The 27,607-nt window shown below is 44.3% G+C and overlaps 1 protein-coding gene across 3 annotated transcripts in view; it reads right to left on the reverse strand.

The window, feature by feature from the left end:
• The window catches only part of LOC143930285 (uncharacterized), a 190,138-nt gene that overhangs the window by 77,050 nt on the left and 85,481 nt on the right, over nucleotides 1–27,607 (reverse strand). For 2 of the 3 annotated variants that reach the window (XM_077454471.1, XM_077454460.1), the window contains exon 3: nucleotides 21,762–21,938. The exons of the other annotated variant lie outside the window; for it this stretch is intronic. In XM_077454471.1, coding sequence (XP_077310597.1) covers nucleotides 21,762–21,938 — 177 coding nt within the window. The remainder of the gene's footprint in view (nucleotides 1–21,761; nucleotides 21,939–27,607) is intronic. 3 annotated transcript variants of the gene reach the window in all.

Below are 27,607 nucleotides of genomic sequence, written 5' to 3' on the forward strand. Positions count from 1 at the left end.
TTGTTTTAGGTTATCATTTATTATTAAATTGTATTACTTAGTAGTATCAGTTACACATTATTTATTGGGTATTTATCATGTGTGTTGGGTGGGATAAATAGTGCCCTACATTGTTTGGATAGTATACAATTTTGACAAAGTAATTTAAAAAAATTGTACATAGTGGCTGGTTTCTTATTGTTTTATTTTGGGTTTAACAGTAGATTGTTTTAGTACATAGTTTTTTGTTATTACTGGTATATTACATGTATGTTTATTGGCCACACAATCTATCATCTGTCAGAATAGTCACCCTATAGAAGGGTATTTACAAATTATTATGTTCTTTGTGTTTAGGGACACTGCAGTAGTGTCCCTAGCCTAAATGTTGTGTTGCTGGGCTGTAGCCAGCCAATGCTGGTTAGATGGTTAAGCTTTCTATGGGTCTCTCCTAAGCTCTGGTTATTGTTTGCTTCTGCTGGATGTTGTGGAGTGTCCCTGGCAATAGTGTGGAAGGCTTTAAACGTTCATATCTCCCTACCAACCACTATATAGGGTTTATTGCCAGTGGTGCATGCTAGGGAAGGATATAAATATTACAAGAAACTTTCTGGTAGCTTGCGTCTCCCAGACTCTTCCTGGAGAGGGTGTGGTGTGCTACAGAGAGGCCCAAACCTGGGTTTTGAAGCCTTGTGCTGTCCTGCTGGAGGGTGTATCCAAAGGAAGTGGGACAGAAGGGTGAATGTCCAGATTGCACATGGGTGAAGACTTTGCTGCTGCAGAGTGTCCTGGAGAGTTGCTGCCAGTGGACATTGCAGAAAGTTCAGGTGACTTATCCAAGGGTGTGTGTGTGCTGAATTAAAGCTGCTCTACAGTCTAGTGATTACAAATACACATCAATAGTTAAAAGTGTGCAAAAGATAAATGTGTGATCAAAAAGTACTAAAAAAGTCAAGATAAAAAGGAGGAAAAAATTAAATTGAGTAGTCCCACAAACTACGATGGAAGCAAGAATCTCCAAGATAGCCAAGGTGATACCATCCACTCTCATGCTCTGCTTACCGGAATGAGTGTGACCCCCTGATGAGAGTGGTCAACAAGCGCTTCCATTAAAGCGGTTTTGTACAGAAAATTGCAAGTTCATCTTATTCAAATGGCTTTGGAACATAGATGCAGTTATGACCATTGAAATAAAATAATATGCAGTATTTACCTTTTATTTTTAATGTTTATGCCAACTTCCGGGCTCTCCTCCCGTGGGAGTAGGCGTGTTTATCGGCTTCGCAATGGTCCCTGGGAACTTTTTTAGCTATTTCCCAGGAATCCGTGGGGGACACAGTCAAGCCGAAATTGCCATTTTGAAAGTGGGCAGGCAGCTCTATCAGCCATTACCACTATAGCACACGAGGCAAAAGGAAGGAAAACAAAGAGGACACTCAATGAGCATGTGCGAGATGGAGAGGTGGATGCTGGGAGCTCAGTGTCATCGCATCCAGGAAGTAAATGCCTGTGGGCTTCAAACGCCCACAGTGAAAATGGAAACTGCCGGACTGCTTTTTTAAAAGTTTTCCTTAGCAATGAAATCGTCACGCCGGGGGTTAAAAAGACGCTGATCGTGGCTGCAAAGACACCGTAGGAATCGCCCAACAGTGACACAGGTTAAAAAAAAAAAAACGGCAGTGGAATCCCGCTTTAACATAGCAAATTCAGCATCACAAAGACAGGAATGCTCCTTTCAGGAAGGCAATCAAAGCAGATCCATCACCAGGTGAATCCACATCAATGACAGACTTCCATATATGTGTAAACTCGACTAGAAATGAAAGCCTGTAAATGTGAGCACACAATTTTTGTGTAGAGTGCTTGGTTGCATACCATGCATCCTATGTAGGCAAACACTACACAAAAATTCAACTAAGTTCTCAACTAAATATTTTGGGGCCTGTTTATGGTTCTAGTTAGAATTTTTTTCTTCCTATTTGTAAGTGAGTCTTGGTTTTTATTGGCTGTGAACTCTATATGTGCCATCCTGCGACTCAGGTCGAGGTGTGGTTTAGATGTAAGCTATATTAACCAGTTGCCGACCGCCGCACGCCGATGTACGTCGGTACAATGGCACGGGCAGGCATAAGGACATACATGTACGTCCCTTGCCTCCCGCGGGTCGGGGGCCCGATCGGGCCCCCGCCCGGTGCCTGCGGCGGTCGGAATTCGTACGGGAGCGATCCCGGACGAGGGGACGGCCATTCATTCATGGCCACCCCCTCGCGATCGCTCCCGACGAATAGAAATCCCCGGTGACATCACTTCCTCTCCTGTAATGTAAACACAGGAGAGGAAGTGATGTATTCTCTCCTCCGTGTCGGTATTTTTCGTTCCGACACGGAGGAGAACGGATCAGTAAGTTGCACCAACACTCACACACACAGTAGAACATGCCAGGCACACTCACACCCCCCCTTTACCCCCCGATCACCCCCCCAATTACCCCTGCCCCCCAGTCACAGTGACACCAATGTCATTTTTTTTTTTTTTTTTTTTGCATTGGTGTCATTTGTGACTGTAATAACTGTTAGGGCAGTTAGAGTTAGCCCCCTTTAGTTCTAATGTACCCCCCTAACCCCCCCAATAAAGGTTTAACCCCGTGATCACCCCCCGTCGCCAGTGTCACTAAGGCTGGGTTCACATTGCAGCGGTTTATGAGAACGAATGTGATTCGCACCGCACTGCAGTGCAAATCACATCCGATCTCTGTGCGATTCGAGTTCAGCCATTCGCCGCACCCGCCGCACCCGCCACACCCGCCGCACCCGCCGCAAATTCGCACGGGACCCTTTTTTTGGCCCGCAGCAGAATCGGATCGCATGGGTGTTCACACCATGCGATCCGAGTTTGCAGATCGCACTGCGATATGCGAACTGATCTGGGGGTGTCAGTAACATTTCACTGACACTCCCAGCAGTTCGCATAGGGCAGTGTGAACTGCCGCCGGGAGGCATGCGATGCGGGAACCCGCCGCGGATTCGCGGCGTTTCCGCATCGCTCCAGTGTGAACCCAGCCTAATAAGCGATCATTTTTCTGATCGCCGTATTAGTGTCACAGGTGACGCTAGTTAGGCAGGTAGGTATTTAGGTTCGCCGCAGCTTTTTATAGCGCCAGGGACCCCCATATACTACCGCATAAAGCCCCCTGATTGCCCCCTAGTTAACCCTTTCACCAGTGATCACCATATAACTGTTACAGGTGACGCTGGTTGGTTAGTTATTTTTTTATAGTTTCAGGGCACCCGCCATTTATTACCTAATAAAGGTTTAACCCCCTGATCACCCGGCGGGTGTCATTTGTGACTAATAACTGTTAGGGCAGTTAGGGTTAGCCCCCTTTAGTTATAAGGTACCCCCCTAACCCCCCCAATAAAGGTTTAACCCCGTGATCACCCCCCGTCGCCAGTGTCACTAAGGCTGGGTTCACATTGCAGCGGTTTATGAGAACGGATGTGATTCGCACCGCACTGCAGTGCAAATCACATCCGATCTCTGTGCGATTCGAGTTCAGCCATTCGCCGCACCCGCCGCACCCGCCGCAAATTCGCACGGGACCCTTTTTTTGGCCCGCAGCAGAATCGGATCGCATGGGTGTTCACACCATGCGATCCGAGTTTGCAGATCGCACTGCGATATGCGAACTGATCTGGGGGTGTCAGTAACATTTCACTGACACTCCCAGCAGTTCGCATAGGGCAGTGTGAACTGCCGCCGGGAGGCATGCGATGTGGGAACCCGCCGCGCATTCGTGGCGTTCCCGCATCGCTCCAGTGTGAACCCAGCCTAATAAGCGATCGTTTTTCTGATCGCTGTATTAGTGTCACAGGTGACGCTAGTTAGGCAGGTAGGTATTTAGGTTCGCTGCAGCTTTTTATAGCGCCAGGGACCCCCATATACTACCGCATAAAGCCCCCTGATTGCCCCCTAGTTAACCCTTTCACCAGTGATCACCATATAACTGTTACAGGTGACGCTGGTTGGTTAGTTATTTTTTTATAGTTTCAGGGCACCCGCCATTTATTACCTAGTCTCACTAGTGTACCCCTAAATTTAGGGGTGTCTACTTTCCAAAATGGGGTCATTTGGGGGGGGTTTGTGCCATCTTGGCATTTTATGGCCTTCAAAACTGTAACGCCCTTAGAAAGCCTGAAGGCGGTGCTTGGTTTTCGGGGCCCCGTACGCGGCTAGGCTCCCAAAAAGTCCCACATATGTGGTATCCCCATACTCAGGAGAAGCAGCAGAATTTATTTTGGGGTGTCATTTCACATATGCCCATGGCATGCGTGAGCAATATATCATTTAGTGACAACTTTGTGAAAAAAAAAAAAAAAAAAAAAAAGTTTGTAATTTTCCCGCAACTTGTGGCAAAATATAAAATATTCCATGGACTCAACATGCCTCTCAGCAAATAGCTTGGGGTGTCTACTTTCTAAAATGGGGTCATTTGTGGGGGTTTTGTGCCATCTTGGCATTTTATGGCCTTCAAAACTGTAATAGGTAGTGAGGAGTGAAATCAAAAAATTACGCCCTTAGAAAGCCTGAAGGCGGTGCTTGGTTTTCGGGGCCCCGTACGCGGCTAGGCTCCCAAAAAGTCCCACATATGTGGTATCCCCGTACTCAGGAGAAGCAGCAGAATTTATTTTGGGGTGTCATTTCACATATGCCCATGGCATGCATGAGCAATATATCATTTAGTGACAACTTTGTTAAAAAAAAAAAAAAAAAAAAAAAGTTTGTAATTTTCCCGCAACTTGTGGCAAAATATAAAATATTCCATGAACTCAACATGCCTCTCAGCAAATAGCTTGGGGTGTCTACTTTCTAAAATGGGGTCATTTGTGGGGGTTTTGTGCCATCTTGGCATTTTATGGCCTTCAAAACTGTAATAGGTAGTGAGAAGTGAACTCAAAAATTTACGCCCTTAGAAAGCCTGAAGGCGGTGCTTGGTTTTCGGGGCCCCGTACGCGGCTAGGCTCCCAAAAAGTCCCACATATGTGGTATCCCCATACTCAGGAGAAGCAGCAGAATTTATTTTGGGGTGTCATTTCACATACGCCCATAGCATGTGTGAGCAATATATCATTTAGTGACAACTTTGTGTAAAAAAAAAAAAAAATTTTTTTTTTTGTCATTATTCAATCGCTTGAGGCAAAAAAATAAAATATTCAATGGGCTCAACATGCCTCTTATCAATTTCCTTAGGGGGTCTACTTTCCAAAATGGGGTCATTTGGGGGGGTTTTGTACTGCCCTGCCATTTTAGCACCTCAAGAAATGAGATAGGCAGTCGTAAACTAAAAGCTGCGTAAATTCCAGAAAACGTACCTTAGTTTGTAGATGTGACAACTTTTGCGCAAACCAATAAATATACAATTATTGACTTTTTTTTTACCAAAGACATGTGGCTGAATACATTTTGGCCTAAATGTATGACTAAAATTGAGTTTATTGGATTTTTCTAATAACAAAAAGTAGAAAATATCATTTTTTTTCAAAATTTGCGGTCTTTTTACGTTTATATCGCAAAAAATAAAAATCGCAGAGGCAATCAAATACCATCAAAAGAAAGCTCTATTTGTGGGAAGAAAAGGACGCAAATTTTGTTTGGGTACAACATTGCATGACCGCGCAATTACCAGTTAAAGCAGCGCAGTGCCAAAGTGTAAAAAGACCTCTGGTCATTTACCAGCAAAATGGTCCGGTCTGAAAGTGGTTAAGCGTTAACTCAATGCTCCGCCTGTGCCCCTGGATGACATCAAACATGGCGAAATGCATAGGCCGGAGCGACGCACCGACGTCACTGCCATACTCGTGTCCCAGAAAGATGGGCTTTTATGTGTGCTGGCCACGTATACGAATTCAGGCATTTTTACACTAACTCTTGTAAGTGCAACTTATAATTTATAAATTCATTAAAACTTTGAGGATTTTACACTATGCAGAGTCTTCTTCATTTTTGAGGCACCTCTAGGATCACCGTATGAGGAGGATGGATGTCCCCTGGTTAGAAGACTGACCTGATTAAAGGCCCTGGCTGGGTATGGAGCTAAAGGCGTTTTGGACCCTTTGTAATGAGAGGTCTATCTGATCCGCTAAGCAAGCCCTTTTTCGGCCATTGGTGGTAGTGTCTATTCACATGATCACTTTTCAAAGGTGTTGGATGGTGGTGAAGATCTATCGGAATCACTGAGCAGTTTTCACTGGAACATTTATAGTACATGACTCTTCATCAGATAAATAATTTTCACTGTTAATTCAAATTAGCTTTGGATCACTTCCAGTTATTTGATCATTCTTCACTGGATTATGACACCTTTATTATACGAGTTTTGCATTTATATATGTAATGCATTCTTAACGCAGCTTGGCACGTGTTAGGAAAACGTGAAAAACCACGCTATTAATCCTAACAAAGATGAGTCTGCACCTTCAAATACAAGTCAGCAATGGCAGCTCCAATATTTCTCTAATAGGTACTCTTTATCTAAAAGAGAGAATATGAATTGTAGGTTATCAGCCATTATTTTTATAATCCTTACTGCCCTATAATGATAGAAGATGAACTTTGATAAAAGCGTTACTCGTTGCATTGCCTGGAGGAATCCTATCATGCTGTTCTCTCTCTCCTAAGATGTACTTTCTATGTTGCCAAAACAAACACCGGTCTTAACCGTGGCACCCCAAAGATCTATTCATGCATTCTATTAAAACAAGCAATGAATCAACACTGACATGTCAAGCTGTCTGAGTAATCCCACATCGGCTTCACTCGCAATAGAAGTCGAAGGAGTTTTATTTTTATAATGATCATGTTCATTATGTGACTTGTTATAAGAGCCTGAACTAAACATTATTCTCTTTACATTTTTCTATAAATCTTCACTGAATGTATGGACAAATAAGGAGACCGAACACACACTTTGTTTAAACAAAGATATAACAGAGGTCACTGGAATCTGTATAAGACACTTTTATAGAATCCATATTCCACTTATACTGTGTTCAACTTGGCCTGTCTACTTCAGTTAAACAGTAAGGATAAACATAACCATTTAACTTACATATTATCAGTGAAGCACAGACCCCAGACTGGGCTCATAGCTCCCAACTGTCCCCGATTTCGAGGGACTGTCCCTGATTTGGAGCAATGTCCCTCATTCCTTAACATTTGTCCCTCATTTTGGTCTGATCTATATAGATGTATATAAAATTCACGTTTTATCTATCAAAATGTGTTTTCCAAAACTTTCATCTGATTTCTAAATTGCTGCATTTGTAAATTCCAAAAGCCACTAGAACGGAATAATAGTGGTAAAAAAGCACTTGGTTTAACCAACCTTGTTTTTTTTTTGTACAATTCTCCTTTAAGGGGGTGTGGCAGGGTGCGTGTCCTATGCCTGCTGATAGGTGTCCCTCATGCCCATCTCAAAAATTTGGGAGGTATGTGGGGAGGCACGTGGCAGCCAGGCACACAGCAGATCACAGTCACTCAACTCAGAAAGCAGGCAGTGCATGTCTTTTTTGAAGTGTATTGGCTGATTCAATTTGGGTAGGATGCGGGTGAGCTTTGGGATACTCCAAACCAGCAGAAAGACAATGGAGGACACTTTCACTTTTTCTCTCTTCAGGGTGCAGCCTCCCCCCATTCGGTGTCTAGTGAACTACAACTCAGGGAATCCCATTGTAAAGGTAAAACCTGAGTAGGCAAACCAGAGTGAGCTCTCCAAAAAAGGTCTAGGATCTTTTAGTCTTGTACTCGCTGTGCCCTGTGTACTTCAATGCTTTCTTGCATAGCTCCCAAATGTCCTTGATTTCGAGGGACTGTCCCCGATTTGGAGCAATGTCCCTCTTTCCTCCTCATTTGTCCCTCATTTTGGTCTGATCTATATAGTTGTATATAAAATGCACTTTTTATCTTTCAAAAAGTGTTTCCCAGTGCTAAACCTTTCATCCAAATCATAAATTGCTACATTTGTAAATTTTAAAAGCCAATATAAAGGAATAGTAGTAGTAAAAAAGTCCCTTTTGGATTTAATTAACCTTCTTTTGGTTAATTCTCCTTTAAGGGGGTGTGGCAGGGGGCATGTCATATGCCTACATACATTTGCTAGTAGGTGTCCCTCATTCCCATCTCAAAATGTTGGGAGGTATGTTTCTTGCAGTACCAACTAGCTTCTGTACTGGATGCATCCATGTCAGATCCTATGCGTACTTCCTGCATTGCTCTTCAGGAGCCCTGGACGTAGGTGCCCTAGATCTAGCTGGAGCTGGGATCCAGATGGCCTCTTCTAAGCTGCAGCTATAAGCCCGGAAGGTGTCAGCTCTCAGGCTGTGTCTTCTCCCATAGGAACAAGGACCATGCTGTTCCAGGCCCTTGCCTATTTATACACACCACAGCCCCCTGCTGGCCAATCTCTCCTGCCAGGAATTGGCTGAGGCTGTATGAATATGCATGCAAGGGTCTGCCTTTTCCACCCACTAAATTCTGGAACCTTCCAGAAACCAGTGGAAAGCAGCTGAGCCTGCAACTAGAAGAACCCACAACAGCCAAAAGCAATTAGACCTTGCTCCACTGGCTACAGAGGAGCCACAAAATAAATTATACTAAAGCTAAGAGTGCTACTTTAGGTTAAGTGAACCAGTCATTACAAAATCTACTAAGCTGGGTAATAGATATTAGAGGTGTTTCTTTATGCCTTCCTTTAACGGTTGTGTACCTTGGAAGAGCCAGCACTATGAGATGCATCTGTAGACTTATGCCTCATACACACGATCAGAAATTCGTCAGAAAAAACTTGGGTGGTTTTTCCGACGGAATTCCGCTCAAGCTTGTCTTGTATACACACGGTCACACAAAAGTTCTCTGAACTTTCGACCGTCAAGAACATGGTGATGTACAACACTACGAGGAGCAGAGAAAATGAAGCTCAAGGCTTCCGAGCATGTGCCGAATTGTTTCCGAGCATGCGTGATTTTTTTTTGCTCGTCCGAATTGCATACAGACAAACGCATTTTCAGATAGGAACTTTTTCCAACCGAAAAATAGAGAACCTGTTCTCAATCTTTTGCTGGCTGGAATTCTGCCAGCAAAAGTCCGATGGAGCCTACATACGGTCGGAATTTCTGACCAAAAGCTCACATCCCACTATTGCTGGCAGAATTTCTGATCGCGTGTATGGAGCATAAGGCTGGCCATACTTGGTTCAATTTTTGATCAAACATTTATTGAAACTATGGGGTTTATTTACTAAAACTGGAGAGTGAAAAATCTGGTGCAACTGAAAATGGTAGCCAATTAGCTTCTAACTTCAGCTTGTTCAAATAAGCTCTGGCAAAAAAAAACTGGAAGCTGATTGGTTTCTCTGCACCAGATTCTGCACTCTCCAGTTTTAGTAAATCAACCGTCACGTTCAGTCCTGGGACAAGGTCATCTAGAGCCCAGGACGGAAATGCCAAACAGTGCCCCGCCGCCCACCAAGATATATGAGCATTATATGTCAGCAAAAATCCCCCCGCACCCCCCCAAAAAAAAAATTGAGCACTAATCTGCATGCTTACCCCCTAAGCATAACCCCCCCTCCAAGTACAAATCTGTCTCCCTGCTGAAATCCCTCCTCCCATCCCTCAAATTCCCCCAGCACAAATCCTCTACCCCTCAAATTTCCCCTCTGAGTACACTTCCCCCTTCACTCCAAATCCCCCCACCCAGTACAAATTCCCCCCAATACCCCCAAATTTCCCTTCCTAGCAAAAATACCCCCCAATCATCCCTACTAGCATGACCCCTCCCCCCCACACCTACCATATCACCTCATCTAGCACCCTTCTAGCGCAAATCCTCTTCCTCCATCCCCTCTCCCAACACAGATCCCCCTAAATAACCACCCCTCCCAAAATTTCTCCTCCATAACAATTCTTATCCCCTGCTGCCCCCAAAATTCTCCCTCCCAACACAAATTCACTCCCCCCAATCTCTTTGCAGTGCCCCCCCTCACCTCACATGAAACCACAGTGCCCAGGGCAGCCTCCCCTCCTGCCCACCCCTTGTCCTGACCCTGGTAACATTTATCAGACATTCTTTCTTGCCATCATTGAAGCTGTTTTACTAAAGGCAAATAGACGGTACACTTTTGCAAGTACAGTTGCTCCAGAGCTTAGTAAATAAGGTAAAGCTTCACTTTACAAAGAACACCCAATCACATGCAAGGGAAAAAAAAAAAAACACAGCATTTTTTCTTGCACATGATTGGATGATTGAAGTCAGAGCTCTTCCTCATTTACAAAGCTCCGATGCAGCTGCACATACAGAAGTGCACAGTCTATTTGACTTTAGTAAATCAAACCCACTGAGTCAAATTATTTCATTTGAAAGCCCTCAAAGTTTCATCCAGATCTGCTATTTGAATAAAATCCCCAAAGTATTAAAACAGGACTCATTAACCAGTTAACAACCGGCCCATAGCCGAATGACTATGGCTACAGGGCGGTTGCTTAACTCTGGGAGGCCGTCATATGACGTCCTCCCAGAATTCCGCTCTCGCGCACCCCCTGGGGCGAGCGCTCGAGAGCATCCGTGACCGCCGGGTCCACAGGATCCAGCGCATCACGGATCACAGTAAACGGCGGCTCATCAAGGCCGTTTACCGCATGATCGCTCCGTCAAATGACGGAGCGATCACTTGTAAACAAACCGGCGTCATGTTATGACGCCGGTTCCTCCCTCCCCTCTCTGTACCGATCGGTACAGTGAGAGGGGAGAGATCGGTGTCAGCAGCGCTGTGGGCTGGATCTGCAGTGCCCACAGCGCTGCTCACCGACAATTAACCCTGCAATTCCCTGCCAATACTCTGCAATACCCAGCAATGCCCTGCCAATACCCAGCAATGCCCTGCCAATACCCAGCAATGCCCTGCCAATACTCAGCAATACTCTGCAATGCCCTGCCAATACTCAGCAATACTCTGCAATGCCCTGCCAATACTCAGCAATACTCTGCAATGCCCTGCCAATACTCTGCAATGCCCAGCAATGCCCTGCCAATACTCAGCAATGCCCTGCCAATACTCAGCAATGCCCTGCCAATACTCCGCAATGCCCTGCCAATACTCCGCAATGCCCTGCCAATACTCCGCAATGCCCTGCCAATACTCCGCAATACCAAGCAATACCCTGCCAATACTCTGCCAATACTCTGCCATAAATTGCCATACCCAGCAATACTCAGTGAATACTCGGTGATACCCTGCAATACCCAGCCATACTCTGCAATACCCAGGCATACTCTGCAATACCCAGCCATACTCAGTGACACCCTGCAATACCCAGCCATACCCTGCAATACCCAGCCATATTCGGTAATACCAGCCATACCCGGTGATACCCTGCAATACTCGGTGATAACCAGCCATGCTCGCCATACTCAGCCTCTGTATGTTGCCAGGCTGTGGAAGTCTCACACATGTGGTATCGCCGTACTCAGGAGGAGTAGGAGAATCTATTTTGGGGTGTCATTTTTGGTATGTACATGCTATGTGTTAGAAATATTGTATAAAAATGGACAACTTTGTGTTAAAAAAAAAAGCATTTTAACCACTTCCCGCCCGCCGGCCGTCATACGATGTCCTTGACTTTGTGCGGGGATATCTGAATGATGCCTGCAGCTACAGGCATCATTCAGATATCATCTTTTTCAGCTGGCGATTCCCTACACCATAAGAATGATCATAGTGACTGTTGGCCTTAATTCTAAGTGGTATGTGTAGAGAAAACCAGGCACTGCTCATCACCTGTCCAATACAGTCCCAACAGTGATGCATGGTGGTGGCAACCTTAATTCTGCGGGGGTGTTTTTCAGCTGCAGGGACAGGACGACAATCAAGGGAAAGATGAATGTGGCCAAGTACAGGGATATCCTGGACGAAAACCTTCTCCAAAGTGCTCAGGACCTCAGACTGGGCCAAAGGTTTACCTTCCAACAAGGCAATGACCCTAAGCACACATCTAAAATAACGAAGGAGTGGCTTCACAACAACTCCGTGACTGTTCTTGAATAGCCCAGCCAGAGCCTTGACTTAAACCCAATTGAGCATCTCTGGACAGACCTACAAATTGTTGTCCACCAACGTTTACCATCCAACCTGACAGAACTGGAGAGGATCTGCAAGGAGAAATGGCAGAGGATCCCCAAATCCAGGTGTGACAAACGTGTTGCATCTTTCCCAAAAAGACTCATGGCTGTATTAGATCAAAAGGGTCCTTCTACTAAATTCTGAGTAAAGGGTCTGAATACTTAGGACCATGTGATATTTCAGTTTTTCTTTTTTAATAAATCTGCAAAAATGTCAACAATTCTGTGTTTTTCTATCAATATGGGGTGCTGTGTGTACATTAATGAGGAAAAATTAGTCAACTTAAATGATTTTAGCAAATGGCTGCAATATAACAAAGAGTGAAAAATGTAAGGGGGTCTGAATACTTTCCGTCCCCACTGTATGTACAATTTTTCCTGAATGAAAACGACATTCACATTAGAATTTTTTGTGTTTGAGAAAAAAATGTCATCCTGGTCCCTTGATTTTTCTTTCCACTATGGTCGAAAACAAACACATTTTGACCCCAATAACCACTAGAAAATTACACAAATGTTCCAAAAATGAAAAAATTCTAAATTCTACTGGTGTATGGCCTCCCAGGGGGCTGCGGGCAGGTTGAGGATTTAATTTTCGTCTAGGCAGGATACCGGGAAGGTGGTCCAGATTATCCAAAAATAATATTCACAGACAGACTGCAGCAGAGTTTTGGTTACTTGACAGTTTTCCATTGCCAGATTTTCTGTAAACACTGGCAAAGGAGAGAAAGAAAAAGAAGAGACTTTCACCATGTCAGATAACAAGTGAAATTAGATAAACAGAAGGCAATCCCCCCTAGATGGGATATTAATAACAATAATTAATAATTATTCTATTTGATCTAGTACGATTTATCATTAAATAATTTTCTACTCAATATTTGTGTTGGTGGTCCTTTTAGAGTCCCATCTAGGGGGGATTCTCTTTTATCCGGCAAAGGAGAGGGTTGCTTTAATGAAATTTCTATGATGATTGAAAAACACAAGCGCACAGAGTATGGAGTTATATATGGGCAATATGAAAATATGTGTTGTAGTAAATCCAATTTCCTGTAAGCAGGATGTTTGTGCATGCAATTAATACATTTAGGAAAGCATTTGAATACAATTAAGTGTCTAACCAATTATTTGTGCACGGGGAAATGTTTCAGTGTGATTTCCTTCAAACTCCATAATTATCATGAAACATCCTAAACATTAAAGTGGTATTAACTGCTTCAGCCCTGGAAGATTTTACCCCCTTCCTGACCAGAGCACTTTTTGTGATTCGGCACTGCGTCGCTTTAACTGACAATTGTGCGGTCACGCGACATTGCACCCAAACAAAATTGACGTCCCTTTTTTCCCCACAAATAGAGCTTTCTTTTCGTGGTATTTGATCACCTCTGCGGTTTTAATTTTTTGCGCTATAAACAAAAAAATAGCGTCAATTTTGAATAAAAAGCAATGTTTTACTTTTTACTATAATAAATATCCCCCAAAAATATATAAAAAAAAAAAAAAAAAAAATGTTTTCCTCAGTTTAGGCCGATATGTATTCTTCTACATACTTTTGGTAAAAAATAAAAATAAAATCGCAATAAGCGTATACTGATTGGTTTGCGCAAAAGTTATAGCGTCTACAAAACAGGGGATAGTTTTATGCCATTTTTATTATTATTTTTTTTTACTAGTAAAGGCGGTGATCTGTGATTTTTATCGTGACTGCGACATTATGGCGGACACATCAGACACTTTTGACAATATTTTGGGACCATTCACATTTATACAGCGACTAGTGCTATGAAAATGCACTGATTACTGTGTAAATGACACTGGCAGGGAAGGGGTTAACCACTAGGGGGCAATCAAGGGGTTAAGTGTGTCCTAGGGAGAGATTTGAACAGTGGGGGGGGGGGGGTGATCTTCAACTCACATGACAGTGATCACTTCTCCCGATGACAGGGAGCAGTAAACCATCATGCCACAAGGCAGAACGGCGAAATGCCTTGTTTACATAGGCACTTCCTTGTTTTGCGGTTCTGTGACACAATCACCGGGAGACTGGCTGACATGGAGTCAGATGGTCCTGCGAGCACGATCACGCCATATGCGGCGGGCATGCGCGTTCGATCACCCCGCCAATTAAAGGGGACATACAGGTACGCCCATTTGCCCACCGCTGCTATAGTGCCGACGTATATCGGCGTGTGGCGGTCGGCAAGTGGTTAAAGCAAACATTTATTATATTGCAGCTTACCTATTCTTAGATGTGATTGTTGCATTTGTTTTCTTTTTTAGGCTTTCTTTTGATTTATTTTCATCTGGGAATTCAGCCAGTATGTCTGTTGTTTTAAAAAAAAGAACAAGTTCTCCAGCAGTTACAGAGATTAGACAAACCATTTACCACCGACAGGGGTGCCTACAATAATCCGCTTTATGTAAAATCTATATTCAAATAGGAAAAAAAGTTTGCTGAAACTGCTAGTATTAGCTGGAGTTTGGCTTCCATTTGTCAGTGTATGTAAATCTGCTGGTACATCTAACACACCCTTCAGTGCTGCTGTCCAAAGATACCCCTGATCTCCTTCATCCAGAGTGTGGGCACTACGATACAGGAGGTATGTTACTGTCCAGATCACCAGGTGAAAATACACGGGAAAAAAAAAAAAAAGACTACAAAAAGAAAACAAATGCAGCCACCACATCTAATGGCTGTTAAGCTGCAATATATTATATTTGGTTTGGGTTTAATACTCCTTTAAGGGCCCATTGACACAATTGCATTTTTGACTGCATTCACACTGCATAAACAGTCCAAAATCTACATTATCCTATGGGCATAGATCACAGCATTAGGGCCAATTCACAACAGAAACTGCACATAACTGCACATTTTCGTGCATTTGAAGTGACTGATGTATTTTGCTCTGCGTTTAGCACTGCATTTTTCTATATGTTTTTGGGCTTGGCTTTCTTGGCTTAAAGGGACACGGTGCGGTTCATTTGAAGCACACTTGTAGTGCATTTGTAGTGCAGAAAAATACAGCATGGTCTACTTTTTTTTTTTTACTGCACTGAACTGCACTGCAATGCCCATGTACTATATGCACTGTACTATGCCCATGGGATTATCTTGCTTTTGGCCTGTCTATGCAGTTGGAGTGCTGTTCAAAATGCATCCAACTGCTTTCAGTGTGAAAGGGTCCTTACAGTGCAGTGAAAAAAAGTACAGCAAGCTGCATTTTTCTGCAAATATGCAGAAACATGCCCAAATGTATGTAAATGCATGTACATGCACCACAATGCACTGTAGTGCTCATAAAAACCCAAAGAAGATAGAAGGTAGAAGTGACCTCAAAGGAAATGCAAGCTTGGGAAAAAATCCACTGCAAATGCATGTAAAAAAATGCATCAATAGCACATCAGCGTAAATGCAAAAATATGCAGTTTCTGGTATGACTAGGCCCTAAAGAAGAACTTTGGTCAAAGCAAAATCTACTTGGTATTTCTGTGTTTTAATGTAAGTTCTAAATATATTGGAGATTTGATGCCCAGCACCTCCATGGACAAACTATTTGGGGCTCAGATCACACAAGCAACAGATAAAATTGCCCACAGCAGTAATAACTAATATTGGGATACAAATGGAATGGAGACCAAGTGAATTTGTCACTGCTGACAACTTTATAAAGTGGCAAAAGATGTTTGAAACAAGTAAGCTAGAAGTAACTGGGTGTACCTTAGTTCTCCTTACAGAGGACCCTGGAGGTCCTCAAATCCTGGGCACTCAATTAAAATGGCAGCTTTCCATAGTTTTTATAATAAGCACCTTGGGTTTGGATGCTTGCTAAGGTAAGGAAATCTAAGGTACATGCAAGGTATATGTAGGCATCTACAAGGGTCTGCTTTATTATATTCTACTCAAGTGTGCAGGGCCGCTGATAGGGCAGTACAATCAGCCCTGATGTACTGGGCCCGCCCAGATCAGCTACACAGTGGGGCCCGGGCATCATAAACAATTTGTTACTGCATTTAAAAAAAAAAAATTCTAAACTCTTCCCTGCTTCCGCCTCATCTGGTCAATGCAGGGGCTCAGGAGGGGAGCACAACAGAGGGACTATTTCTTCATTTTCGGGGCGCATATATATCATGCCGCCCCACTATTTTATTAGTCCCGGCTGGCGGAGTGATATTGTGATTCTCTGTTCGGCTCCCGGCTGCAATCCTCACCAGATGTGAAGAAGCTGAATGGCTGACAGGGAAGAGCATGAGGAGATCGTGGCTGCACTGGACACAGTGAGTGGGAAATAGGGGAAAGAATACTCACTGTGTCCTATTATATATCTCAAAGCAGGGTACAATCATCACACAGGCAGCACAGCAGGGTCTCTGTCATGGCTCTGTGTTACATTGCTTTTGGGTGCTGACTTTGTTATGGTTGTACTGTTACAGTCTGTTATATGCAATACAGCCATAAGTTAACTAAGCCAGCACTCAACAGCCATGTGACAAAGTCATGATACATTCATGATAACTTCATGATAGAGCCCCTGTTTACTGTGATGCCTGTGTGATAATTGTAACCTGATGATAATAAGAAACATGCTACTTTAAAAACTAATTTGGAGGAGCAATAAACGTGCAGCGGAGCTGCATTTTTACTGCCCCCCAAACCAATCCCCTTTAATTGCTTCCCATCGTTGCTGGATTGGAAGGTTGATGATATCTCGATATCATCAATGATATGCTCAATCATCACGATATGCTCTTGAACAAGCGTATGATCAAACTGATCTTAGCTTGAACAGATGCTTTGGAGGCCAGAGGACAGATATGGGGTCTAAAAGACCTCATATCTCCCTATAAAGAGGACCTGTTATGGCCCTTGCTATCACAAGGAATGTTGTCCATCCCCTGTGAAAGCAAAAATGACAATAAAAAAAATGTAAAGATACAATGTAAGATTTTTTTTTATTTGTAATTAATAAAATACAATTGAAAAGAAATGTAAACTGCTCCCTGCTCCTTCATGCTTACTAATTGCAAACATGTTTTGGCTTCACACACATATGTAAACGGCAACAAACCTGCATTTCACTTCAAGTCGGGGTCAGGGGTGGGGGCAAGGGCGTGGTTGAAGGGGGCCCTGTCAGGTAGGCTGTACGGGGCCCCATGATTTCTAACAGCGGCCCTGCAAGTGTGCAATGCTGCATCACTTAGTAGCAAGTAGGCTTATTTTAATGTACATCTGGCCTGGCCCTAAAAGGCCCAAGGTAACTGAAGTGCAGGAATACTGTAGCGTCCATAAGTACACATCTTAATCCTAGTTGAGTGTCCTCCTTGGATCCTATTGAATAGGCCAAGGCTGCATACAAAGCCTCAACTTGTTTACAGGTCATGATTTTTCTCTCCACAAGAAAAAAAATTCAACATCTCCTGCGTATGAGTGTGGTGGACTAGGGACGAAAACACAGGCACACTCCTTATAAGGAACTGTCAGGCCGCGTACACACGCGGGGACTGTTCGGCCAACTTTGTCCGCTGAACAGTGTTTCGGCGGACAGTCCGCCCGTGTGTGGGCGTTCAGCGGACAGTTTCAGCGAACAGTCCGCTGAACAAGGTTTTTCGGAATTTCCGAAAAACTGTCCGCTGAAACCTTGTTTCAGCGAACAGTTCCCTCGTGTGTAGGCTTGTTCGACAAACTAAGTTCCGCGCATGCTCAGAAAGGATTTACACGCCGAAAGTTATAATGCAGTGTATAGGATGTCGTATTTTTCGTCCCGTCGTACGTGCCGTTCACGTCATCGCGCACGGTTTCAGCAAACTGTTCGTACGTCGTGTGTGGCCATGTCCGTCCATGCTAATTTTGAGCGGACTGTTTGCCGAAACTGTTTGACGGACAAAGTTGGCCGAACAGTCCCCGCGTGTGTACGCGGCCTCAGAGGATGATCCAGGCCTTGCAGCCCTCAGACAACCGGGTTGGTCCAAAGAGCACTGTAACAAAAAAACAAACAAAGGGTGCACTGGCCTAGTGCATTATCCCGCGGATACAAGCCAAATAAAAAAAAATATATACTCACAAACCATGTACGTTCAAAGCACATCAAGCGACAGTGGTAAGTAAGACCCTCAGTGTTCCAACATCAAAGAGAAGCCGCCTAGGATCCAAATTAAGTTATGCATTTCGAGGGTAAACCGTCTTCTTCAGAGCCAAGAAATAATAATTTTGACTCTGAAGAGGGTTTGTGTGTCTGATATTGCAACACTCAGGGTCTTACTTACCACTGTGCTACGACCTAATGGCTTGATGTGCTGTGAACTTACAATGTGTTGCAAGCAGGGCTCGAGTCCTGCGGGAACGCGTGGGAACGGCGTCCCCACACTTTTTTCACAGCAGAAACGCCGTTCCCTTTGCAGGACCAGAGCCGCCCGAGGCTCTAGCACAGTCTGCTAGCTGCGTTGTCTTCACAGAGCTGACATCGGAAGAGCAGCACAGTGATGCACGGAGGGCAGGGGCTGGCTCAGTTAACTGATTGGTTAATAGAACTGCTCTGCATTCTATCAACCAATCGGTTAACTGGGGCAGGTCCCGCCCTCTGTCCATCCCTTTGCTGCACTTCCGATGTCATCTGCTGTGTCCTGTGTAAGGTAAGACAGGGAAGAGGGCACTGTTATGAAGGATGGAGGGGGAAAGTATCAGAAACTGAAAGGAATGAGGAGAGGTGATATAAAAGGGAGGCAGGGCAGGAATGTGAAGGGGGGTTCTACAAAGGGGGTGAGGACAGGAATGTAAAGGAGGTGCCATAAAGGGGCTGAGGACAGGTTTAAATTTTAAAACTAGCTACTTGGTCATCTTCCGTACTATGTCGCATTCGCAGTCTGATCATCTCCTGTAGTCTCATTCCCGGTCTGGTCATCTCCTGTACTATGTCGCATTCGCAGTCTGGTCATCTCCTGTAGTCGCATTCACAGTCTGATCATCTCCTGTAGTCGCATTCGCAGTCTGATCATCTCCTGTAGTCGCATTCGCAGTCTGATCATCTCCTGTAGTCGCATTCGCAGTCTGATCATCTCCTGTAGTCGCATTCGCGGTCTGGACATCTCCTGTAGTCTCATTCCCGGTCTGGTCATCTTCTGTACTATGTCGCATTCGCAGTCTGGTCATCTCCTGTAGTCGCATTCACAGTCTGATCATCTCCTGTAGTCGCATTCGCAGTCTGATCATCTCCTGTAGTCGCATTCGCAGTCTGATCATCTCCTGTAGTCGCATTCGCAGTCTGGTCATCTCCTGTAGTCGCATTCGCAGTCTGGTCATCTCCTGTAGTATGTCGCATTCACAGTCTGGTCATCTCCTGTAGTCGCATTCGCAGTCTGATCATCTCCTGTAGTCGCATTCGCAGTCTGGTCATCTCCTGTAGTCGCATTCGCAGTCTGGTCATCTCCTGTAGTCGCATTCGCAGTCTGGTCATCTCCTGTAGTCGCATTCGCAGTCTGATCATCTCCTGTAGTCGCATTCGCAGTCTGATCATCTCCTGTAGTCGCATTCGCAGTCTGATCATCTCCTGTAGTCGCATTCGCAGTCTGATCATCTCCTGTAGTCGCATTCGCAGTCTGGTCATCTCCTGTAGTCGCATTCGCAGTCTGATCATCTCCTGTAGTCTCATTCCCGGTCTGATCATCTCCTGTACTATGTCGCATTCACAGTCTGGTCATCTCCTGTAGTCGCATTCGCAGTCTGGTCATCTCCTGTAGTATGTCGCATTCACAGTCTGGTCATCTCCTGTAGTCGCATTCGCAGTCTGATCATCTCCTGTAGTCGCATTCGCAGTCTGATCATCTCCTGTAGTCGCATTCGCAGTCTGGTCATCTCCTGTAGTCGCATTCGCAGTCTGATCATCTCCTGTAGTCTCATTCCTGGTCTGGTCATCTCCTGTAGTCGCATTCGCAGTCTGATCATCTCCTGTAGTCGCATTCACAGTCTGATCATCTCCTGTAGTCGCATTCGCAGTCTGATCATCTCCTGTAGTCGCATTCGCAGTCTGATCATCTCCTGTAGTCACATTCGCAGTCTGATCATCTCCTGTAGTCGCATTCGCAGTCTGATCATCTCCTGTAGTCGCATTCGCAGTCTGATCATCTCCTGTAGTCGCATTCGCAGTCTGATCATCTCCTGTAGTCGCATTCGCGGTCTGGTCATCTCCTGTAGTCTCATTCCCGGTCTGGTCATCTCCTGTACTATGTCGCATTCGCAGTCTGGTCAACTCCTGTAGTCGCATTCACAGTCTGGTCATCTCCTGTAGTCGCATTCGCAGTCTAGTCATCTCCTGTACTATGTCGCATTCGCAGTCTGGTCATCTCCTGTAGTCGCATTCGCAGTCTGGTCATCTCCTGTAGTCACATTCGCAGTCTGGTCATCTCTTGTAGCATGTCGCATTTGCAGTCACTGTATTTTATGTGAAATATATATATGCATATGAGCGTATCTTTTTTTTTTTTTTTTTTGGTGGGGGAGTGGATCTTGGGTGGGACTTCCCACACTTTTTTCCCCAGGACTTGACCCCTGGTTGCAAGTACCGTATATACTCGAGTATAAGCCGAGATTTTCAGCCCCTTTTTTAGGGCTGAAAGTGCCCCCCTCGGCTTATACTCGAGTCACCGCCGTCTGTCTACCCGATCAGTGTGTCGTGCAGACAGACGGCGGCCATTCCACTATTCAAAAGCCGCGCCTCCCTGTCTGTGATAGGCGGAACACTCAATTTCCCAGCAGTCAGTGGTCCGCCTATCACGGACATCCGCTCATCCTCATACTACGGACGAGGATGAGCGGATGTCCGTGATAGGCGGAACACTGACTGCTGGGAAATTGAGTGTTCCGCCTATCACAGACGGAGGCGCGGCTTTTGAACAGTGGAATGGCCGCCGTCTGTCACAGACGAGAAGAGGTGCGGCGATCCTGGCATGTTTTTACATGCAGATTGCTGCAGAAGGACAAAGGCACAGGACACAGGTAGGACGGACACACAGGGATGGACGGACACACAGGGATGGACGGACACACAGGGATGGACGGACACACAGGGATGGACAGGCATGTCTCACCCTCGGCTTATACACGAGTCAATAAGTTTTACCATTTTTTTTGTGGTAAATTAGGGGCCTCGGCTTATATTCGGATCGACCTATACTCGAGTATATACGGTATATAATTTGTATTTGACTTGTAATAAAGTATCTGTGGAATGATTCACTAGGCCAATGCGACCTTTGTTGTTTGTCTTTCTTGTAGTATTTTTCTCCTCACCCTGTTATAAGGTTCTCCGATCATTCAACTGCCAAGTGCCCATAATTCTCACTCAAACTCTGGCATTTAACAGCTAAATGACTGGAGAGGACATAACATCAGGAGGGTTGGGGTTTGGGTTTTAGTTGGTGTCCTGTATAGCCTGGGCCTGGTATCCATGGGGCTCAACAGAAACATAGGTATCAACATGAAAACCAGTATAGGTACTTACAGGCACCACAAGATTCTTATTTGCCAGGGCTGTTGTTATCTTAGTCACTTTTAAGGCCAGATCGGTTTTCGTTTAGTTTAACTGTTTAACGTTTATTAATAATATTAAACACCTTACCTGCCGCTGGTCTAATCTTTCAAATGCTGCATTGGCCCCGTATGCATTACAGGATTCCACAATGTATTCTGAGTTGACACCCAGCAGAAAACTTGACTCTCCACAAGATCCATCAGCAACTATAAGGATTCTGGGCCATGCATCTTGTGACATCTTCCTCATGTACTCCTCTGTAAACTAAACACATGCAATCAAATCATTTCTAGTTTCAGAAATTCAGGCTGTGAGTTTTGAGAGTACTATATGTTGTTTGCTCAACTGGTTGCTCCTGCAACTGGCAATATATTCCCCAATGGGAACAGACCGGAATGTAAGCCCTTGTACACACGGTCAGAGATACCGACGGAATGTGTCCCATTGGACCGCTTTGTGGGATAATCCGACTGTGTGTGGTCTTCATCGGACTGTTTCTGTCGGAGTATCCGACGGACCAAGTTTTTCAACTTGTCGGTAACATTTTCCAACAACATGATCCGATCGGACCTTGTCCAATCATGTGTAGAGAATTCCGATTGGACAAAGTGCCACGCATGCTCAGATCAAATTCCTACACCAAAGCTATTGGCTACTAGCCTGAACGTAGTCCCGTCGTAACGAAATAACGTCATCGCATTCTGAACGATCGGATTTTCCGACAACTTTGTCCGACCGTGTGTACAAGGGCTTATAGATAGAAGTTGAACCTTTGTCAAGTTTTTAGAGCTCCATAAAGACATATCCAAGAGGGACTTCAGCCCTTTTTCATGAAGAGAACTTAAACCACAAGCTTAATGGCTCTGGGGAGGCTGCTCACATTAAACACCGGAGGGCTTTCCTTCGGTGGGTACACATAACTGAAAGCAAAACCTCCCTAAATTTTGTTTAGAGTGGAGAGGGATTAGGACACCTGTCAGGTTTTCACTGATGTCTGTGCCCCCTATTATGGAGAGTCATCCTCTCTATTTGTCCATTATCACCGAGAGTGAATTTGAAAGAACAACCCAAGCTTTGGGTTGTCACCAGAACAATGGGGGGGGGGGGGGTCTACCACTAGTTCTGGTGACAACCAGCAATTCTTTTACTTTGGAGGGATTTCCCCTCACTCCTATTTTTGGCTATGATAGAAGAAGTGAAAGAAAGTCTCTCCAAAGGGACATAGATTGCAAAAACCAATCTGACAGGGCCTATAACCCTCCCTTACTCTATCCAAAATTAAACAAAATAATGTTTTCCTTTAGTTCTACTTTATTGGTTCATAGTATGATCACATAAAACAGCCAATATGTTTTGGGAGCTTAGGAACATTAACAGGGCCTAAATGGACTAATGTGTTACTAAACCTACAACAGTAAACTCAGTCTGTATATGCAATAAAGCATGTTTGTTATACTCACTGTAGAACCTAAGGGGTTTATCCTGCGCATTGTGTAAAAAGGCTGTCTTCTCTGATCCTCCCCTTTCACGTTCCCCAATCCATCTCCTGATAAGACAGAGCCTTTGGAGTCACTCTGCACATCTGCTCAGTTTGGTGTGGCTGCCAAGCCGCAGCTCCATGTGTAAATGGACAAACAGAGCCATGTCTTGGGAGCTCACCTGCTTGGGTGCCCCCAGAGCAAGCTTGCTGTGGGGACACCCAGGACGAAGTAGGGGCCAGGAGTGCCTGTATGGGACCGAGAAGAAGAGGATGCCCACTAACATTTAAGTGTGCCCAAAATCAGCACCAATGTATACAGCCTTAATATGCACTTGCTCCTGTCTCACCGCACATTAGACTCCATAAACCGGAAGTTCGGGCCCCGGATTTGACATCAGAACAACACCTGGAAGTGACAGCAATAATGTACCCTCGACTAGTTTGGCTATCTTGGCATCTTCAGGAAGCTCCTTGCTTCCTGAAGACGCTGAGATAGTGAAATAAGTCTATTAACAATTAACAAAGAACAACTTGCCAATTAAAAGATCACATTGACTGATGACATCCTGAGTTTTTTGAACAAGCACTTTCTGACCTTTATTTAGTTGGTAGTTGGTTGTTTGGTTGAGGATGTGGAAGACCCGAAATCTCACTTGGTGTGAGCATGGGGGGGCCAGAGCAGAGAGTCAGTGACTGACAGTCACCAGCTCTCTGCTCAAGGAGCTCTGAGAACCGAGCAGTCAGTGGTCTTTGATCAGAGTGATGCTGCATCCACCTAGTATGAATAAGTATGAGTAAGTATAAATCCACAAAAAAAAAAAAAAAAAACACTCCTATACTTCTCTTTTAAAAAATAACTCAATGTATGGATATTTTATATGTAGTTACATTGGTCCTGCTTAGACCTATGCATAAACCATACCTGGCCAATGCCCCTGGAAGCCGGAAATCACTGCAGTAGACACAGTGATCTCCACTTGCTTCCGGGTCCTGTGCAAAGCAAAGCATTCTCTGAAAGGTGCTGACCCTTTGTGTTCAGAATGCAGCAGAGCAGCCACTAGACACAGGACATGGAAGTGGAGATCTCTGGACTGTCTACTTCAGTGATTACCAGCTTCCAGGGTCATCAGCCAGGTGGACCAATGTACTGTAACTACAATATTTACAAAATATCCAAACCGATGTACAGCTACAACGGTTCGTGGAATTGTGCCGATCTGCCGCAGTATAAGTGGTTAAACAGCTATGAAGCCAGCGAGGTAAGTGTGTGAAGAATTAATGGAACACCATTTTATTTTTGCAAAAGAAGTACATTAATGCTATATTGGTACATAGGGGAGCTGGAATTTAGAAAACAAAAAGGTGAACTTTCACACTACTGCGACTTCAAAGTTGTGCGATTTTGCCACAATTTTGACGCAAATTTGCTGTGATTTCAGGGAGACTTGAGGTCTATGAACCTGAACTTGCACCAAAGTTGGACCAAAGTAGTGCACGGACTACTTTGAAGTCAGCATGACTTGAAGTCGTACTAATATGAATGGTCGACAAGTCGTACAAGTGTGAAAGGGGCCTTAGCCTTTAAAGGGTTTTCTCTTTTGTAGTGCATGAAGTCGGGCTTTAAAACCCAGTTAGAACATGAACCAGGTTAAGCTCTGAGGAAGAATGGAAGTCCCTTCGAAACGTGTCAGATGGCAGTGACCTTTGTGAGTTCCTCTGGACCTTTGGAGAGTTTCATCTGTGACTAGATGCTGCTATTCTGATGACTATTCATTTCACAAGATTTTGCATTTCTGTTTGTGAGTAGTTTTCTTTTGTACCCTTTTTTAATAAATATCATCCAAAGGATAATGCACAAGGCTAGTGCGCCCTCTTTTCTTCTATTTTAGAACATGAACCAGACTTTGGCATTAACCACTGTGCTGTACACTCAAAGTAAGCAAGATTGTATTTCTTTTCTTTTCCTCACATCGTAAAGAAAACCTTGAATCTAAAGCCTCATACAGACGATCAGACTTTGTACAAACTTTCCTGTGGATTTTTGTACAAAGGGCGTCGGCCGTGAACTTGTATTGCATACACACGGCAGGACTGTTTCAGCCAACTTTCACCAAATCACGTGGTTTTTCTGCTCTTTACCGCCACCTTTGGTCAACTTCTGTATTGTTGTTTGATCATTTGCATTATTTCTGAGCATGCGTGTGTCAGGTCACCTTGAGGCGAGGTGACAGATGCACACCGTAGGGATCAGGAGTGCACCGCAAGGTTGTGGACCCTATGGCTGACTGCTGCGGACGGGAGACAGGTCCCACCGGGGTTAGAGCGTAAGATTCCCTGGGCCACAAGCAGACAGGAATAGTCAGGGACACGCCAAAAGGTCAGGATCACAGGCAAACAGGGATAGTAAAAGACACGCCAAAGTCGGTAACGGAACAACAGAAGAGCACACGGCAGGTAACAGGAAGCTAACACACAAAGGAATACACAATGGTTGATCAGCAGGGATGGCCTGCAGTGCACAGGTTAATATAGAGTTCTCTGATAGGAGCTAGGGTGGAGTCATGCCAGAGGATGGATTACAAAAGCAGTCAGGTGAGGGTCGGCTCGTCTCTAGAGATGAACACATGAAACAGGTAAGCAGACAAACTCTATTGCATAACCATGACAGCATGTTTGTACTTTGTACAAAAGTCCTATGGTTTTCTGTATACACGATCGGACTTTGCTCCATCGGACTTTTGTTGACAGAAAGTTTTTCCGTTTGCACAGCCAACAAAAGTCCCATGAAAACCAAAAAAGTTTGTCCGATGGAGCGTACACACGGTCGAATGTTGCCTTAAAACAGCTAATTTTCATGTTTGTTAAAAAGTCCGATCGTGTGTGTATGGGCCTTAAGACCTCGTAAATCAAATGGAATTCTTCACTACATATTTTCCTTGTTAAATTTTCTACAACACCATGAAGTTCTCAAAACTCCAGTCATTTCACATTGGCTCCCATCCTTCCAGTGCTACAACACATTTGAACAAAATGGCTAATGATAATTAGAATAAATAACTTGAAAACCACTTGGCTTTACAACAGCATTTTTATGTGTTTGCCTGTTGTACTTATGGAGAGGCCAAACAACCCTCACCATGGCAGCTAACCAGCATTCTGATCAGACTCCAGGGAAAAACAACGTGAAAAATATCTAATTAAATATAGATTTTTTTTTTTCTTCAAATTGGAAGCTGCCTTTGTTGTTTTCCACGTGCGGAATTTTTGTTTGCGTTGGTAAGTTGGACTTTAATTTGTACACTGTAGATTCACACTCTGGGAGAGCTTATCGTGGTTGACAAATGTTTTGAAAGTCATTAATTTTGCTTTGTGTTGGCATGTTTTTAATAAACGTATTGTTCTCTGCTGGGAAGACCGGTCTGACTGGATGCATTGTTGGATGGCTATTTCATGGTAATTACATGGGAGATTTTAGCCTCATCAGTTAATCGGAACATGAAGTTACTGTTTAAATATTTGCCTGGATTGCCTTCCATATAATTGCATGATCTGGGCAGATCTCCTTTTTTGCAGTCTGACTGCACGATGGATTTTTGTTCAGTATACGTGTTTTTTCTTGCAATTTAAGTACCTGACTGGCAGTATGTTCAGAATATTTTGTATGTATGCACACACTAAATACACCATCTAACACAATTATGAGATCTTTCACAAGTGGCTTTGCATGAAAAAAAAATTACGATCTTAACCACTTCAGCCCCGGAAGATTTTACCCCCTTCCTGACCAGAGTATTTTTTGCGATTCAGCACTGCGCCGCTTTAACTGACAATTGCGTGGTCATGCGACATTGCATCCAAACAAAATTAACGGCTTTTTTTGTCCTAAAAAAAAAAGTTTACTTTTGGTGGTATTTGATCATCTCTGAGGTTTTTATGTTTTGCGCTATAAACAAAAAAAGAGCGACAATTTTGAAAAAAAAACACAATGAGGTTGATTTACTAAAAGCAAATCCGCTCTTCACTACATGTGCACTTGAAAGTGTTGTCACTGTAAAGCTGAGGGGTAGATCTGAAATAAGGGGGAGCTTTTATCATCCAATCTTTTACAGGCAAAAATTCAGTTTTTTTATTTTCCTTGCACGTTCCCTACGGATCTACAGCAACTGCACTTCCAAGAAGCTTAAAGGGATTGTAAAGTGAAGTATTTTTTTTTTTTTAATAACAAACATGTCACACTTACCTCCACTGTGCAGCTCGTTTTGCACAGAGTGGCCCCGAACCTGGTCTTCTGGGGTCCCTCGGCGGCTGTCTCTGCTTCCTCCTGCAGGTGCTTCTCACGTTCATGCGAGCTCCCTCGCATGGTGAGAAGCATCTGCGGGCTCGCTCCCGTGATACAGCCGGCGGCTATAGCCGCTCGCTGTATCACGCAGCCCCGCCCCCCCGGCGCTCCGCG

Source organism: Lithobates pipiens, unplaced genomic scaffold, assembly GCF_037356315.1.
Source record: "Lithobates pipiens isolate NorthernLeopardFrog02 unplaced genomic scaffold, aLitPip1_a1.2 Scaffold_10, whole genome shotgun sequence".
NCBI lineage: Eukaryota > Metazoa > Chordata > Amphibia > Anura > Ranidae > Lithobates > Lithobates pipiens.